Source organism: Bubalus kerabau, chromosome 13, assembly GCF_029407905.1.
Source record: "Bubalus kerabau isolate K-KA32 ecotype Philippines breed swamp buffalo chromosome 13, PCC_UOA_SB_1v2, whole genome shotgun sequence".
NCBI classification, from domain to species: domain Eukaryota; kingdom Metazoa; phylum Chordata; class Mammalia; order Artiodactyla; family Bovidae; genus Bubalus; species Bubalus kerabau.
This window is the reverse complement of record NC_073636.1, coordinates 62,376,820-62,395,439: the sequence shown is the minus strand read 5'-3', so window position 1 is coordinate 62,395,439 and position 18,620 is coordinate 62,376,820. Positions and strand designations below refer to the sequence as shown.

Sequence of the window (18,620 nt, the reverse complement as noted above, 5' to 3'; positions counted from 1 at the left end):
TCTGATGCAGATAAGCCTCCCTTCCCATCAATGGCCATTATGTCTCAGAGTGGCCTTGCCTAATGGACTTTCAATTGTAAAACCACCAGAGACTGGCACAACGTGACCCTCTCAGATAGCCAACATGACCCGACAATGGACGGATGACACCTCAGGGAGGGACTCTGATTCTCAGCAATTGTTCTTCCATTAAAATTACATCTTGACTGTCTTCTCCAAATTGGTAAGAAGGAAAAACAAAAAAACTAAGTATGCAGGTAAAATTCCTTCCATTTTTGGCTTTGCACTCAGTTATTTTCCTTAAACTTCTAATCCGGAATTTAATAAGACAGGATTTCTAATTGAGCACCAAATTAAGTGGCTGGTTATTTAAATTGAGGTTCAGAGCCTGGGCTGTGGATGCAGACAGACCGAGGTTAACTCGGGCTTTGCCACTTAGTTCTGTGATAAACAAGCACATTTGCTACCCTCTCCCCTCATCTGTCCTTGTTCAAACATGTCCCCAAAGCCACTCACCTGGCCTTGGTTTTCTTATGTGCAGTGCTTTCAAAGGATGACGCATCCACCTGTATCTCATCTTCATCCTGCAGAGCCGCATCCAATGCGGCCTGGACCTTGGGGGCGATGGCAGGGCCCTCGTAGTCTCTGGTGGTCCGACTGGGCATGTCCAGCTCCAGCAGCATGATGTTTTCTGCCTGCAGAAGCAGAGCCAAGACAGCTAGGATGGCATCCAATCAGACAAAAGGACTTCAAACAATCTAAACCCAGGAACAGAACCTCGGATTGCTTGCTACTCAAAGCCTACCAAGGATCTGTCTAAAAAAAGCGATGCAGTTTTATAACTTTTTTCCTGGTGCCACTTCAGATGACTTTTATTTTACTTTCTATGCTTTTCTCCATTTTCCTTTAAAAAACAAAAAGAATGTGTATTGCACCCTAAGGGGAATAATCAAGAGAAAATAATAAATTAAGTACAACTTATTTATTGCAGACAGTATAAAAATACAAAAAGATATGCAAAAGAAAATCGTAGTCATCAATAATCTCCATACCTACAGCAGCTCTGATGAATTTTCTGGCTGTAGATGGAAGGAGGCAGGTATGGGGCATATATGTAGTATGTGCAGGGGGCAGTATATGTGCTTGTTATCAGATTTTGAAAATCAGACCAGGGTCTGCCTCATAACTGGCCTTGTAGATAGATTCTGTCACTTGATATTCTGCGGTGGGCCTTTTCCTAGCCCCTAAACACCAAGCCGAGGGTGACGAGGGAAGAACACCCATGGCTCCACATCTTCCCCTCTAGCTCCTTCCACTCAGTGGAGTTCAAGCCCCAAGGCCCTGGCGGGGGTGTGAGGGAAACCAGCTGGGATGTTAGGGGAGAGAATGGAGTGGCTCCGTTGATCAATTTTATATATCGAGATACTGTACAACATGTCTCTCAATGGAGCAGGTCCATTGCTAAAAATCATCTGAGAGCCACTGCTTGAAATTCTATCTCTGGATCAAGGTAAGCCCCCTGGAAACCCATGTATTTGATTTGTTGGCTTTAAAATCATGTTTTTAGGCTGAAGACATGAAATAAACTGGCAAGATATGCACCCTCTGAAACTGCTAGAAAAATGCTTCTGAGGACATCCCTGACACATCCCTCATCTTCCACAACATAAAGCCACATCTGATAACCTCTTTTTTGCTTTTGTTTTCCTTATTCAGAATAACTCAGTGCCAGGAAGAACAGTGCTTGAAGAGTTAATTAGTCCTAATCTGCCTTGCTCTGGCTGCCAAAGGAGACTCAAAAACATCTTAAAATTTTTAAATGACAAGCTTTCATCATAAAAGTAATTCAGAGAATTCCCTGGTGGCTCAGTGGCTAGGACTTGGTGCTTTCACTGCTGTGATCCAGGTGCCAACCCTGGTCGGGGAAACTAAGATCCCATAAGCCATGCAGTGCAGCCTAAATAAATAAATATAGTAGAGATTCCCCATGGATGGTTATAAAAAATACAGATAAGCAAAAAGAAGAAAATTTTAAATGAATGTGCTTCCATTAACCAGCAATTACCAGTCCACATTTTGATTTACTTTGCACCCGATTTTTTAATTCATATATGCGCTTTCAGGACCAATTGTTCTATAGCTGAACAATACCTGCATCTCCTGGCTCATCCACTTACCAGCTACCTGAACTTTTAAGCCACAGGATTGACCGCACAGAGTGAGAGGGCTCAATCAGACAGAGCAGCAAAGCGCCGAGTACAGTGCCTGGCGCGTGGCCAGTGCTTATAGACAGAAGCCTGTCTGGTATTTTTACTGTAAAATATGCTTGGGTCATTAACTAGTTATCAACTATGTCACTTCAGATAACTACATGACCCACACATATTCTGTTAAACGGAAGGACCGCAAGTTCTTTTACAAACCTCCATCTCCTGTCATTAGACATCTTTCTTTCCCGTCTCCCCACAAGGCCATTCTGAAACTCACTATTAATGTGTACTGGCCACATGGACTACAGTATGTTTGTACTCTCTCCTTCCCTAGTCCTAATTTTCTAAATCTCGTTCTGTTTTACCTTGTTATTTATGATTCATTAATCATACATATTACTTGTTATAATTGTTATTAACGTAGCTATCCTCAGGTCCCTCTTAAAAGTGTCAGGATACAAACTGTGACTTTGCAGACGGGTCAAAGCGTTTACATAAATTTAAACTCCTCCAGGACAGAGAGGAGAGAAACATGAGTACAATCTTCTCACCCTGTATCGAACGTCTGGACGAACCATCATGGACATTCTTGCGTGCTGGCTCAACGGTCTCCTGTATCCCACAGCTGAGACTGGCCGTTTCATCATCTGCTGGTTCCTGGAAATGGACTGTGTGCTCAAGACCCAGGCCAGAGTGTGTCCCACAGTCCCAGGATGGGGACTGTGGAACTAGCACTCAGAAAATTCTGAGCCTCCTTTAGGTAGAACCTGAAATGGGAAACTCCCTGGACTGAGGGCTGACATGTAAATGGGGCGGGAGCTGCCTATATTTTCTGCTTGAATTGCTTTCTGATTCACGTGTGAGCATCATGCATCTTTCAAGCTGGAGGGCCTCTGAGTCATCATCCAGTTCTTAGATAGCAGGCATGAAGCTGAGGTGTCCACACTCCCCAATCCCACATCCTTGGCAGACTTCTCTCATCTTTCCAGCAGGATCCAGACAGAGACTGAGAATCCTCCACACAGTCAGACTGACAGATAAGATAACACCTATGTACTGCCCCTCCCTTGGCCTGGCACACTTCACTGGACATCTGGGGAAGCTGAAAGGCCATTAGTTCACTATGATAATGTTTCCCAATTCCTAATACCACACTCATCACCCAACGTTTACCTCATGAACTTACAGCAGCCACAAAGTCACAGCTGCAACTGGTTCCAAGTTTAAAGGAATCAGACTGCATTTTACCATTCTCCTCTGGCCAACTCCAGCTTATCAACATTCTAGCCCACCCCATTCCCACATTACAAGTCAATAGTGACTTACTCCAGTCTGGTTATAGGATGTAATTTCCAATGATCTTCCTCTTCATCGAAGAAGGATCTATTCATAATTTTACTTTTTTCTTCCAGAGGAATGAAGTTTTCTATAATAAGATGCCTGTAAGAGCACACATACACAGGTGAATAGATGGACAAAGAACAAGAATGGAGTGCTGGCTATCTGGTCCCACATGAAGCAAGTAATAGGTAAGGGCCAAGTCACTCAACCAACACCTACTGAGCAGGTACAACGGGACTACGATCATACTAGGAGCTGGGGTACAGACATGAATGACACTGGCCCCTGCTTGAGACAGAGAAACACTCTTAGGTATGCTGGCAGGTCTATCGTAGGAATGGAGAAGGCAACGGCAACTCACTCCAGTACTCTTACCTGGAAAATCCCATGGACAGAGGAGCCTGGTAGGCTGCAGTCCATGGGGTCGCTAAGAGTCGAACACGACTGAGCGGCTTCACTTTCACTTTTCACTTTCATGCATTGGAGAAGGAAATGGCAACCGACTCCACTGTTCTTACCTGGAGAATCCCAGGGACAGGGAAACCTGGTGGGCTGCCGTCTATGCGGTCGCACAGAGTCGGACATAACTAAAGCAACTTAGCAGCAGCTATCGTAGAAATATGGAAAGGTCATTTATCCCCAAGGAGTAGCAGCTTGAGGAGGTGGAAGGACTAAAGAGGAAGGGAGGGACTTTCCTGGTGGTCCACTGGCTAAGACTCCACACTTCCAATGCAAGGGGCCTGGATTTGATGTCAGGGAACTAAGATCCCACAGTTTTTGAGGCAAATAGATAAATAATTTTTAAAAATAAAGAGGAAGGCAATGTCTGGGCTATGCTGCAGTGAACTTGTGCTAAGTACTTGGGGGAGGGCCACTGGTACTGCTAAACCTGCTCCTTAATTTCCAAAATGCTGAAAACAGATTACAATTTCAAATGCCTTCCTCCAATCCTATGGACTGTTGCCCAAGGTGGAAAACTCCACATTCTAATCACCAGAACAAAGAAGAGAACAAGATGCATTTCAGCCCCTTAGACCCCTGCGAATGAAGACCATTCCTGAGAAGAGTCTCTGCCTGAGAAGCACTCAGGGAACACGGCAGACAATGAAACTGGAACCCGCTGAGCTGTGTCTCTCCATGGTGACGACTATCTCCTGCCCTTCTCTGAGTGCACGCCTTCCAGACCTCAGGACAGAACAATGTCAACAGGGTGTGAACATGGGAGACACAGAAAACAAACACCACAGAGGTCGAGGGGACTATGAGAATCAGGCTGGCTTGCTGTTTATTCAGTAGATATGAAGAAGAGACAGAACAATGAAAATTACTTCCTTAAAAAAAATAATTTGAAGAGATGACATTTTCTCTTTGACTATTTAAGAAATGATTTTTCATGTATTTGGGGTTCTTTTTTTGTGTGATTTTAAAGATCTTATTTATACATTAGAAAACGTGAGACTGCCCTGGTGGTGAAGTGGTGAACGCCCTGACCTCCCAAGGCAGGGTGTGCAGGTTCGATCACTGGTCAGGGAACTAAGAACCTACATTCTATGCAGGGCGAAAAAAAAATTTTTTTTAAAGAAAAGAAAATATGAGAAATACAATTACACACAATTTCAGTACTCAGAAGTAGATATTTTGACATATTTTGTTCTGACCTTTTTTCTAGGTGTACATGCCTAGCAAGAGGACTAAAACATGTATTTAATTTTAAGGGCTCCTTCCCAAATTTACAACTTAATCATTAGAAGAATCTCTTTGAAAAGTTCTTTATTTATTTTTGGCTGCACTGAGTCTTCGTTGCTGCAGTTGTGTTTCGTTGCTGAGTTGTGTCTGACTCTCTGCGACCCCACAGACTGTAGCCCACCAGGCTCCTCTGTCCACAGGATTTCCCAGGCGAGAATACTGGAGTGGACTGTCATTTCCTTCTCAATGAAAAGTTCCTCTTTAAAGAAAACTTTGAGCAAATGAAGTGGAAGAACTGATATTAAAAAAAAATTTTTTCTAAACCCCTAATGAAATAATGGAGTTACACAAAGATCATTGTTGGCTGAAACCATTAGCTCAATGGTTCTTAAGCCAGGCTGCACATTCATATCACTTACGATATCTTAGTCAGACCTCGTGAGAGATCAGTGATTCTCAAAGTGTGCTCAAAAACCAGCAGAAACAACAGCTGGTACTTGTGAATGCAAATGCTCAGGCCCCACCCCAGATGTACTGAATCAGATTTTCTGGATGTGGGGCCCAACGATCCACATTTATCAAGCCCTTCAGATGAACTGGTACCCACTGAAAGTTTAAGGACCACTACCTAGACGAGTGAAATCAGAATCTCTTGGGTAGGACCCAAGCGTCACTATTTTTAAAAACTCCTCCGAAGATTTATGTGTGTAATCAAGGTTAAGAACCAGTCCTTCAGAGTTCACCTTCAGTTAAAGGAAAGTAAGGAAGATAGAGACACAAGCTAAATGATACCATGAAGAAGAAGCAGACTGACAAATCCAGAATGTGGTATATTCCTCTAGGCTAACTGCCCCAGCCTTTTCAACAATACAGTTATGAAAAAAAGTTTCTAAAAAGGAAAGGGGTTGCTCCAGATTAAGATAAGTGTAACAGACATAATAACTAAATGTAATATATAGTCCTTATGTAGATCTTAATACAAATAAACCAAGAAAATCCAAATATGGGTAGGGCATGAGAGAATACTAAGAAACTATGTTAATTTTGTTAGGTGAAAATATATCATTACACCCACAAAAATCAATTTTAATTGACACAGTAGCTTCAGAATAAACATTCTGAAAATAAAATTAAGAAAACAATTCCTTATAGCATCAAAAAAATAAAATACTTAGGTATAAATTTAACAAAAGAAGTGCAAAGACTATGCAATGAAAAATACAAACATTTATGACAGAAATTAAAGAAGATTTAAATAAACGGAAAGACATCCCATGTTCATGGATCAGCATACTTAATACTGTTAAGATAACAATACTCTCCAAATTGATCTATAGAGTCAACACAATTCTGATCAAGATCTCAACTGTGGTTTTTTTTTGCAGAAATTGAGAAGCTGATCTTAAAGTTTATATGGAAATACACGAGACCCTGAATAGCCAAAAGAATCTTGAAAAAGAACAAAATATTGGAGCACTCACATTTTCTCATTTCAAAACTTACTACAAAGCTACAGTAAATAATAAGACAGTGTGGTACTGGCATAATGACAGACATACAGTTCAACAGAATAAGAGTGCAGAGGGTACAGAAACAAACCTTTCCAACTGTGGCCAACTTATTTTCAACAGGATGCAAAGACAAAGAGAGAAGACACTTTTCAACAAAAGGTGCTGGGACAACTGAATGTCCACATGCAAAAGAGTGCATTTGGAACCATACTTGAGACCATATAAGAAATTAACTCTAAATGGATCATAGACTAAATGTAAGACCTAAATCCGTAAGACTCTTGGATAACCTAAGAGAACTAAAAATGTTAAGTCCACAATTAAACTTGGACACAAATGTTCACAGCAGCATTATTAACTATAGCTGAAAAGCAGAAACAACCCAAATGTCTATCAACTGATGAATGGATAAATAAAATGTGGAATATTCATATAATATGGGTCAGCTCTAAAAAATGAAGTGCTAACATGCTGCAACATGGATAACTCCTGAAAACATGTTAATTGAAAGAAACCAGTCACAAAAGACCACATAATTCCATGTATATGAAAGGTCCAGAATAATAGGTTAATTTACAGAGTCAGAAAGTAGATCAGTTACTTATAAGGCTGGGGGAGGAGATAATAAGGAGTGACCGACACTTGGTACACGTTTTCTTTGGGTGAGGGCACACACAAATGTTCTAAAATTAGACTGTAGTGTTGACTTTACAGCCAAGTAAACATATATATATACATATTTAAATGACTTGTAGGGGAGTTCCCTGGTCACCTAATGGTTAGGATTCCGGGCTTTCACTGCAGTGGCCCAGGTTCAATCCTTGGTGAGGGAACCGATTCCCCAACCTGTGCAGCCAAAAAAAAATTTGACTTGTATCTTGTATACTTTAAATAAGTGAATTGTATGGTATGTGAATTATATCTCAATAAAGATTTTCTTTAAAAAAACAAAAACAACACTGTGGTACATATGTAAGTATGTAGGAATGAGGTAACATGATGTAAGATTTGCTTTAAAATATTTTTATGAGGGTTAAGATCTGTGCTTTCACTGAAGGAGGCATGGGTTCAATCCCTGGTGGGAGAAATAAGATTCTGCATGCTACATGGTGCAGCCCACCCCCCTAAAAAAATACAAACAAACAAAAAAACCAAAAGCAACCAAACTATGAAAGATGGAGGACAAAAGATTGTTTATCATGGCATCTTGGGCTTTCTTGGTAGCTCAGCAGTAAAGAATCCGCCTGCAATGCAGGAGACTTGGGTTCGATCCCTGGGTCAGGAAGATCCCCTGGAGAAAGAAATGGCAACCCACTCCAGTATTCCTGCCTTCCTGCCTGGGAAATCCCATGGACAGAGGAGCCTGGCAGGCTATAGTTCATGGGATCATAAAAGTCAAACATGACTTAGCAATTAAACCACCACCACTGCTGGGCAATGGATATTTGGGTGTTCCTTATACAATTCAGAAAATTCTAATTAACAAAAGATTCCCTTTCATCAATAGATAATGGTTTCAGGAAGGCAGAGTGGGAGGAACGTGGAGATCATCTGGTGAAGATATTCAGTTAACAGATGGGATGCAGAGACAGAAAATAACTTTCTTAGGAATAAACAGAAGACAGACAAGGTGGAGAGAGATGGAGAGAAGTAGGCAGGGGCCCTGTCTTCTGAGGGGTTTCTTACTTAACAAACAACAACGCAGCAAGTGCTGGGGTGCCCTGGAAGGCCCAGGACTTACTTGAGTTTCAGCTCCCTGGTGAGCTCATTCTGGGTCTGCTCCAGCTCCTGTCGCTCCTTGATGTGCTCTTCTTGGAGGTCATGGATCTCTGCCTTGACTGCTTGAAGCTTAGAGAAGAGCTGGAAACAACAGGAGAGGCGGCTGAGCCGGGCGGCCCTCTAGGACAACAGAGTTCACTCTCTGCACCACACCCAGGGAGCCTCTGCCTGCCTCATTCCTTTCCTACCTTTTTGAGTTTCTTGGTCTTGATGTCCACCTCTTGCTGCAATGAGCTGTACGTCTCCTTCAGTTCCAAGGTCTCCTCGTCTCGGCTTTCCATCTGCTGCTGGATTTCTCTTTCTCGACGTTTCTGAGCAATGTCACAAAATTGATCAGCGTGCCTACAGACTACGTCTATTTAAGAATATGGGGCTGGGTGCTCTAGATCAGTCTCCCACCAGGAAGGGGCTGACACATGTCCTTTCCATCACTTTTGAAGAGTCTAATAGAAAAGATATTTGCTCTGTAGCATTAACGCACCCCACCCCACTCCATTCTCTCCCAAAAGGAATGACAAGTTACCTGTTCTGCAATTTCTTGCCGTTTCTGCTCCAGGATTTTCTGCTGTTCATTTGTATGATCTACTATATTTTTTCCTCCAACAAGCAGCTTACTCTCCATGGCCTTTGTGAGAAAAGAGCAGAATCCATGTCGTGAGTGGTCTCACTCAGAACATAGCTCCTCACAGGGAAGCCTGTGAGGAAAGACAAAGAGCTCCGGACCGAGCCAAAGTGGGTAAATTCTTAAGGAAAATATACTGTGCTCAGCTGGGCCCTTCCCATCACTTGGGTGGAGCTTTGGCGGCTTCACTGCTGCTGCTGCTGCTGCTAAGTCACTTCAGTCGTGTCCAACTCTGTGTGACCCCATAGACGGCAGCCCACCAGGCTCCCCCGTCCCTGGGATTCTTCAGGCAAGAATACTGGAGTGGATTGCCATTTCCTTCTCCAATGCATGAAAGTGAAAAGTCAAAGTGAAGTCGCTGAGTCATGTCCGACTCTTAGCAACCTCATGGACTGCAGCCTACCAGGCTCCTCTGTCTATGGGATTTTCCAGGCAAGAGTACTGGAGTGGGGTGCCATTGCCTTCTCCATGGCGGCTTCACCAGGGCTTTATAATGGAAATACTGAAGACACAGCTTCCCTAGACATACATGAATTTCAGCTTGCTATTTTAAAGAAAATTTTTGGTTTGTTTGTATGAAGTAGTGACCTCAGTTAGAACCTATTTAGCACCTCCTACATGCTAGGTACTGAGGATGCCACTATGAATATGAGTCAAAAGCTGAGAGTCCACGGAGGGCCATAAGTAAGCAGGTTCTTATCAGATGGAGTCAGATCTTATCATGAGGAAAGGACAGAGTAATACAAGGAGAGGCACACGGGAAGGAGGGAATTCAGGCTCTTCCCAAAGGCAGTCAGGGAAAAACCTTCCTGTCTCAAGGGACAGCTACGAGAGTGCTAAAGTAAAAATAGGAAACAGCTAAGGAAAAAAAATTGTTTTCAGAGGGTAGGGTAGAGAGTGGTGATACATGAAGTTGGCAAAGCAATCAGGGGGTAGTTCAAAAACCTCCAAGCCTTGTTTGGGAGACTAAGCTTGACCCTGAGAACTGCAGGAACCACTGACGTCTCCTTTGAGCATTAGGATACATAACCAGATCTGTGTTTTAGAAACAAAACTCCCCTGCAACAGGAAGAATAACTGGAAAAGGGCAGGCTGGGTGGAGTGAGGGCAGACAGGAGGCTGTTTTAAGGTTTCAGGCCTGACCTGGGGCAGGAGAGGCTGGGAGAGCAAGGTGGATGGGTCCGAGAGAGGCAGGATTCAGAGACCGAGGGAGAGCGAGTAGCAGCTGGCAATGATAACTCCCAGGAAGGAGTCTGGCTGGACTGAGGAAAGGCAGGCTGAAGCAGGCTCTGCGTGGCCCTGGGCATCTCCGTGGAAACACCCAGCAGGCAGAGGCCATCAGCTGGGATGTTAGCAGACAGCTCTGGGCTAACCATACAGACTGAAAACTCAGCATTTAGACGAGGGCTGAAGCCAGGGGAATGATGTGCGCCTGAGAAGCATGGACTCAGAAAACTCCGCAACCTCGCTTTAAAGAAACTTCTACCCCTGCTGTCACGTTTCGGCCCCTGAGACTTCCCTCTTTTTTCAGAACGAAAAGGCTGGACTGATTAGTAATCACCACCCCCAACACACTCCCAGCTCTAAAATTCTTTTGTCCTATGACTGTATATCATCCAGGGATTGAGAAAGACAGATGTCATGTCATTCTCCCAAAAATAAAACATGTAAGAGGTCCAGTGACCTGAGGTGATGCTGAGTCTGGCCATACCCGGCTTCTAAGAGTTGCCCAACTACCCCAGGTTGTTTAGAGTCTAGGTGCTCTTGGGCTTGAATAAAAGCCGTGATCTTTAAAAATACCACATGCAGATCAAACACAAGCATACCCAGTTACACAGTGCAGGAGTCAGGAAGGGTCAAGTGACATAACAGAACCCCATAGTAAGCCCCCCCCAGAACACAGTTACTTCCTAATTGTGTTGTATGTGACTCCATTTTCACACCAGGTCTTGAGAGTCCTACAAAGGATCCCTACCTCTGAAGTCAAACAGGACCCGGCTCTGTGAAAGGGCTACTGTGATGCCACAGATACAGTACAGCTTCACATGGTGGGGGAAGGGGAGGCAGGAAAGAGATCATTTTTTAAAAAATTAATAAACATAGACACATTTTAGAGTAGAAATCAAAGTCTGCATAAACACTACAAGACAGAACCCAATGCTTCAAAGGAATTCTGGTGTGTTGTCAAGCAGTGGTCATCCTCGGTTTTCCACAGCCAGCGCTGCACTCTCCTCTGCCAGGAAAGCCCTTTGGAGGCCCAGAGTCCAGGCACTCGAGGGAACTGGTGCCAGAAAGAACAGGCAACACACGGGCGCCTCCACACTCTAGAATTCTACTCAGCCACTGGCACACAGGGCCTGACTGCAAGGGGGCACCCAGGGGGTGATCTTGCCTAATCAGGCACCCTGCATAGGAAAACCACAAGCAGACACCATTGTTTATCTACCAGACAGACAAAAATTCAAGCCTGCTAATCACAAGTGTTGGTAAGGATGGGGAACAACCTGGACTCACACCCCCCTGGCAGAAGCATCAACACACATGACCACGTGAGAAAGCTACGTGTTATTGTCTGGTAAAGTTGAAGCCATACACACTCTAAGACCTGATGGTGTCAAGCAAGAAACTCTCACCCACACAAGTTCTCCTCAAGGACAAGGAATTTAGGGCAAGAAAACTAAAACAACCCACACTATCAGGAGAATGGAATGCCACGGAAGTCTCAGAGCAGTATGAATGAATCACAGTTCCAGGCATAAAAATGGATAAATTTCATTAACGTAACATTTAGCAAATAAAAGTAGATCACAGCAGTGGGAGTCAATTGATATGAAAGTTAAAAATTATGTGAAACTAAAAAGACCTTTATGCAGAGGACATCATGAGAAACGCTGGGCTGGAAGAAGCACTAGCTGGAATCAAGATTGCCAGGAGAAATATCAGTAACCTCAGATATGCAGATGACACCACCCTTATGGCAGAAAGTGAAGAAGAACTAAAAAGCTTCTTGAGGAAAGTGAAAGAGGAGAGTGAAAAAGTTGGCTTAAAGCTCAACATTCAGAAAACTAAGATCATGGCATCTGGTCCCATCACTTTATGGCAAATAGATGGGGAAACAGTGGAAACAGTGTCAGACTTTATTTTTGGGGGCTCCAAAATCACGGCAGATGGTGACTGCAGCCATGAAATTAAAAGACGCTTACTCCTTGGAAGGAAAGTTATGACCAACCTAGGTAGCATATTCAAAAGCAGAGACATTACTTTGCCAACAAAGGTCCATCTAGTCAAGGCTATGGTTTTTCCAGTAGTCATGTATGGATGTGAGAGTTGGACTGTGAAGAAAGCTGAGCGCTGAAGAATTGATGCTTTTGAACTGTGGTGCTGGAGAAGACTCTTGAGAGTCCCTTGGACTGCAAGGAGATCCAACCAGTCCATCCTAAAGGAGATCAGTCCTGGGTGTTCTTTGGAAGGACTGATGCTAAAGCTGAAACTCCAATACTTTGGCCACCTCATGCGAAGAGTTGACTCATTGGAAAAGACTCTGATGCTAGGAGGGATTGGGGGCAGGAGGAGAAGGGGACGACAGAGGATGAGATGGCTGGATGGCATCACCGACTCGATGGACGTGAGTTTGTGTGAACTCCGGGAGTTGGTGATGGACAGGGAGGCCTGGCGTGCTGCAATTCATGGGGTCGCAAAGAGTTGGACACGACTGAGCAACTGAACTGAACTGAACTGAACAGGTGGTTTAGTGGGTAAAGAATCTGCCTGCAATTCAGGAGACGCAGGAGATGCAGGTTCAATCCCTGGGTCAGGAAGATCCCCTGGAGGAAGGCACAGCAACCCACTCCAGTATTCTTGCGTGGAGAATCCCATGGACAGAGGAGCCAGGCGGGCTACAGTCCATAGGATAACACAGAGTCGGACATGACTGAAGAGACTGAGCATGCACAAAATGATCTCTTATGTAGAGATATATATATACATATATACACATTTGGGTAAACTATAAAGAAAAGCAAAGAAAGAATAAACACCAAATCCAAGGTAACGGTTACCTCTGGGGAGGTAGGGGCACAAGAGCTTGTAAAGATACAGATGCTATTCTGTTTCTTATACTGGGGGAGGGAGAGGGGCACATGGATATTACTGTTAAAGATTCTCCAGGCAAGAATACTGGAGTGGGTTGCCATGCCCTCCTCCAGGGGATCTTCCCAACCCAGGGACTGAACCCAAGTCTCCTGCTTTGCAGGTGGATTCTTTACCGTCTGAGCCACCAGATAAACCCAGGAAAAGTAGAGTGGGTAGCCTATCCCTTCTCCAGGGGATCTTCCTGACCCAGGAATCAAACCGGGGTCTCCTATATTGCAGGCAGATTCTTTACCACCTGAGCTACTAGGGAAGCCCTTGGGCACTGAATATCAACATCATTCCTCATATCATTTTTTTGACAAAACAAAAAAATTAGAATGAAAAAAGAACAGGCCTAAGGCAGGGTACAGTACCTTGATTTTGGCCCCGAGCACCTCAGCAGCATCCTTCTCCCGCCGCAGATCCTCCATCTTTTTCTCCTTCTCCTTCAGCAGCCTCTTCTTTTCCTCTGCAACCAAGCTGTGGTCCTCAACAATGGCCCGCTTCTCGATCTCCAGTTTCTCTTGCTGTTCCCGCCAATAATCATCCTTGTCATCCCCTTCCTCCTCCCCCTCTTCCCCCTCCTCCTCCTCCTCTTCCCCACCCCCAACCCCCCTCCGCTTCTCTCGCCTCTTCCTTCTGCCAATGGACCGTTTCTCTAACTGGGCCTTGAGCCGAGCGATCTCTTCCTGGAATTCTCGAAGAAGGGCGTCCTTAGGGTCCTCGTTGACCCTTGGCTTGTTCTTAATGTTTTTGGCACGGTTGGCATACCTTAGAGTGGTTAGGGTCTCTTCTACATTGTAAGAGGCAGGCCCCACATTGGCCACCATCACAGTTTTAGCATTGCCACCAAGAGAATCCTGGAGGAGCCTGGTAAGCTTGGAGTCCCGATATGGAATATGAGTGCTTTTTCCATCCACCAGGGCAGAAATGACATTACCCAAGGCCGAGAGGGACAGGTTGATCTTGGTTGCTTCCTTCAACCTTTCCCCTTGCGCACCAGTCTTGGCCTGCCGTTCACTGCCAGCAAGATCTACAAGGTTCAGCTTCCCTACCCGGATGTGGTTTTCACCGTCGAGGCCCACCTCACTGCATTCGATGGTGATGACAAAAATTGCATGTGAACGGGAACTGTGCTCATTCATGTTGGTGGCCCCAACAGAACGGTTCTGGTTCCCCACGTTCATCACATGCTCTATTTCCTTCACGCTCTTGGTAACGAAGGAAGACAGGTCTTTCACGTACACCCCGGTGTCAGGCCTCTCTTTCAGCTCGAGCCTTTTGGTCTGATCCTTGGAGAGCAGGTCTCGGATCTCCTCCTGGTAGATCTCCAAGTAAGAAGCCCTGACCAAGTACTGTTGATTCTGGGATCGAGAGATATGGGTGAAGATGTGATCAAACGAGTTAGGGATGACCCCTCTTTTTTCAGGGTCACCCCGGACTCCTTCCATTGTGTAGGTTTTCCCAGTCCCCGTCTGTCCATAGGCAAAAATTGTCCCATTGAAACCCTGAAGGACGGAGTCCACCAGAGGTCGGAAGGTCTCATCATAGAGTTCAAACTGTTTGGCGTTCCAGTCGTAGACGGCATCAAAAGTGAAGGTCTTGGGCATTTCATGGGCCACTCCCTTGGGGTTCTTGACAGACACCTGCCCTAGCTTCACGTCCACGTCCACCACCTTGTCGTATGAAGCAGCCTTTTCCTTGCCATTCATGGGCCTACAGCGAACCACCACCCGGACTGATTCTGAGCTTTTCAGCTTTGACATGATGACCTCTGACCAGGTCACTCTTAAGGGCTATGAATCCAGAAATATCTCAGGATGCTAGGGTCCTAGGGGGAAGAAAAAAAAAAGTTAAGCACAGACAGGACAGTTGCCACTGGGGGCAGATTACACACCCAGGTCACCTCCATCTAGCCAACCTTCTGACAGCCATACTTAATGACTACTACAAATGGCTGTTTCCTCATGGGATCTTAACCAGTTGCAGAGGGAAAAATAAAAACCCTACTCCACCAACACTGTTAACTAGCTTGTCCACTCTTCAATGTATATTTTATCCTATACTACAGGTTGAGGTGGCTGGAAGCTTTATAAAAGCCCAAGTAACCTTATATGCTATGGAACTACGATAACCTCTGCATAGAGCCATTTGGAACTATCTATCTAAATTTCAAATGCAAAGCCCCTTTGATCTAGCAATTGTATTTCTAAGAATTTATCCTACAGATAGAAGGATATCTGTTGTGGCATCATCTGTGGTAGCAATAGATTGTGGACAACTCCAATTCCCATCAAGAGGGGGTGATGAAATAAATTTAATATCTACAGTGGAATCCTGTGCAGTTGCTAAAAAGAATGTGTTAATCTAAACATAATCCTAAACCAAGATATGCTGTTAAGTGAAAACACCTGGACGAGGAACAGCGTCTATGGCACAGTGTACATATGCAGGCTACAGTATTAGAAGCTACATGTACAAGTGTAACAGCGGCAACCTTGGCAGGGGAACTACAGGCCAGAGGACACTCAGAGATTGAGAGAAAGAAAAAAAGCACTTTTCACTATACACTCATTAGTACTGTTTGAATTTCCTATCTTGTACTAATAATACTTTTCCATTCTAAAATCAACTGTGGCTTGTGCAAAATGTGTTCAAATAAACAAGGATGTGGGGTAATGCATGACATAGAAAGCACTTATCCAGTCAATAAATTTTTAAAAATTTGAATGCAAATAAGAAAATAGATTAAGAAATTTTTAAGTAAGAATAAAAAAGAACTTCATTTGGTGCTAAAAACTCATGGAGCAGAAGAAAGGATGATTAAATGGGTTCTTTGGGAAGGGGTAGGGAGCAAGCAAATTAGAGCAAAGAGATACATATGATGATGTTAAACTCCCCAAAACCTCAAACCAGCTGTGGTGGTTTGCAGTTTAGTCACTAAGTTGTGTCCGACTCTTGCAACCCCATGGACAGTAGCCTGCCGTGCTCTTCTGTCCATGGGATTCTCCAGGCAAGAATACTACAGTGGGCTGCAATTTCCTTCTCCAGGGAAATGTCCAATTAAAAGTAAATATCAAGTCATTTAAAGAAAACCATGTAAAAGGCAGCCTTTCATTCATCACCTTCTAGAAGCTACTAGAATTTCGCCAGATGCTTCAAATCAGATATCAGAATGGCCAGGTTACTGCGTCTCCTTTTCTTTTCCAGGGGAATGGCCCCCAAGCTACAGCCATGGCTGATCCCTTGCCTGTCTCTCCCTCCACTTCAACAGAGGCCTAAAAGCGCTCTAGGTGCCAAGCCCGAACCCCACGTCCCAGAGCCTCCTTTGGGAAGGCCCCTGCTGTAGCACATGGGATGGTGAGACAAGACCTGAGACTCCAAGGAATAAGAAACATAAAGAGGTGGATGGGGAACAGGTCACTGGGGAGGACCGATTCTTCTGCATTTCAAACCTGGGGAGAGGTTTTACCTATGAAAACAATGTGACCCCAAGCCTCTCTAATAAAACTAAAAAGCCTGCAGCAGGCTTTCATGCAGGTCTTGATGTTCAGCTGCTTCTGTTACAGCCCTGTATATTTTTGAGTTCTCCAAAACAATAAAAACAAAGGAATGATAATGACCCACAGTAACCTTAAAAAGCTTTTAAAAAGAAGGAATTCCCAAAGTCTGAGTCCACTTAATTAAATCTCCTTGACTTGGAACACAGAACATCATTTCTTTTCTGAACTCACTGAGCTTGGCTGAACTAGTCATGTACTACTGACATATTACTTCAGGAAGATGGACTAATTTAATTTCCTGCCACCAGAGCTTAAAATCTTGCTGTGGGTCCTCCTCAAAGGAGAGGGTTTTCTTGGAAGGATGCCCTGATAGTCTTTATTACCTTCCTCCTCCTTCTTCTGGTCTGTCTAATTACAGTGATAAATCTTTAAAGGAACTCACAGCATTGCCAGGAAAGGAGAAACCACAGGTCAAGCAGCTCAGCATCTTTATCCCGAACACCTCTTCTGCTTGAACTTGTCATCCCATTGTTAACAACCACCATTAGAATGGCTACTACACATGAAAAATTGAGTCTTTGTCCAACTTCATCTCTTTTGTCCGTGAGGAAATCAGTTGCACATTTCTCAGGGAAACCACTCTCTTCCAGAATCTTTCGTGTTTGGATTCACACACTCTCACCTATGCTGTCAAGGAGTCCACAACAAATTCTAGAACTAGGTGTGGATTTGGATTATCAGTAACTATTGGCTTCCTATAGAGATTCTAGAACACACGTCACAAACTGGTCACATTCTACCTGAAGCCATTTTTATTTGGCCCTATCATTGTCTAAAAAAAAAATAACAAAACAAACCCCCCAGCAACTCTACCTCTATATCTGTATATGCCTTAGTGAAAAACCTTCACACATATGCACAAGGAAACACACAAAAGGATGCTTCTTGCAGCATTGCTAAAATAGTAGAAAACTGGAAACAACCTAATCATCCATTTATAGAGGAACTGAAAAATAAAAGATCGTACATTCATGCTACAGATATTCCACTATTCAGTATTTAAAATGAATAAACTGGAGCTGCTGCTGCTGCTAAGTCGCTTCAGTCGTGTCCAACTCTGTGTGACCCCATAGATGGAAGCCCACCAGGCTCCCCCGTCCCTGGGATTCTCTAGGTAAGAACACTGGAGTGGGCCGCCATTTTCTTCTCCAATGTGTGAAAGTGAAAAGTGAAAGTGAAGTCGCTCAGTCTTGTCCAACTCTTAGCAACCCCATGGACTGCAGCCTACCAGGCTCCGCCATCCATGGGATTTTCCAGGCAAGAGTACTGGAGTGGGGTGCCATTGCCTTCTCCATAAATTGGAGCAGGAGTCAGCAAATGACACCCCACAGGCCAAATCCAGCCCACAGCCAGTTTTTGTAAACAAAGTTTTATTGGAGCACAGCCATACCCCTTTGCTTACATATTATCTATGGCTGCATTAGCTATAAAATAGCAGAGCTGAGTAGCTGTAGCAGAGACAGTGTAGCCCACAAAACCTAAAATCCTGATCTGTCATAGAAAAAGTCTGTCAACTCTGAATTAGTTACATATATTTACATTGATAAACAAACAGGTTGAGACTTTCCTCGTGGTCCAGTAACTAAAACTCTGTGCTCCCAACACTGGGGACCCAGGTTTGACCCCTAGTCAGGAAACTAGATCCCACATGTTGTAACTATAAAGATTTCACATGCCAACTAAGACCTGGTGCAGCCAAATAAATTTTTTTTTTTTAAAAGAAAGAAAACAAACAGGTTGAGTAAAAAAGCAAGTTGCAGAATGACAATTATGACTA

General features: G+C 44.0%; 1 protein-coding gene across 8 annotated transcripts in view; it reads right to left on the bottom strand.

Moving 5' to 3' along the window:
- The window catches only part of KIF3B (kinesin family member 3B), a 38,129-nt gene that overhangs the window by 3,770 nt on the left and 15,739 nt on the right, over positions 1-18,620 (bottom strand). For all 8 annotated transcript variants that reach the window (XM_055544754.1, XM_055544748.1, XM_055544746.1 and 5 more), the window contains 7 exons: positions 13,655-15,111; positions 9,051-9,152; positions 8,716-8,838; positions 8,490-8,608; positions 3,537-3,650; positions 2,762-2,867; positions 517-695 (listed from right to left, as the gene is read on the bottom strand). In XM_055544754.1, coding sequence (XP_055400729.1) covers positions 517-695; positions 2,762-2,867; positions 3,537-3,650; positions 8,490-8,608; positions 8,716-8,838; positions 9,051-9,152; positions 13,655-15,046 — 2,135 coding nt within the window. In that variant the 5' untranslated portion in view covers positions 15,047-15,111. The remainder of the gene's footprint in view (positions 1-516; positions 696-2,761; positions 2,868-3,536; positions 3,651-8,489; positions 8,609-8,715; positions 8,839-9,050; positions 9,153-13,654; positions 15,112-18,620) is intronic.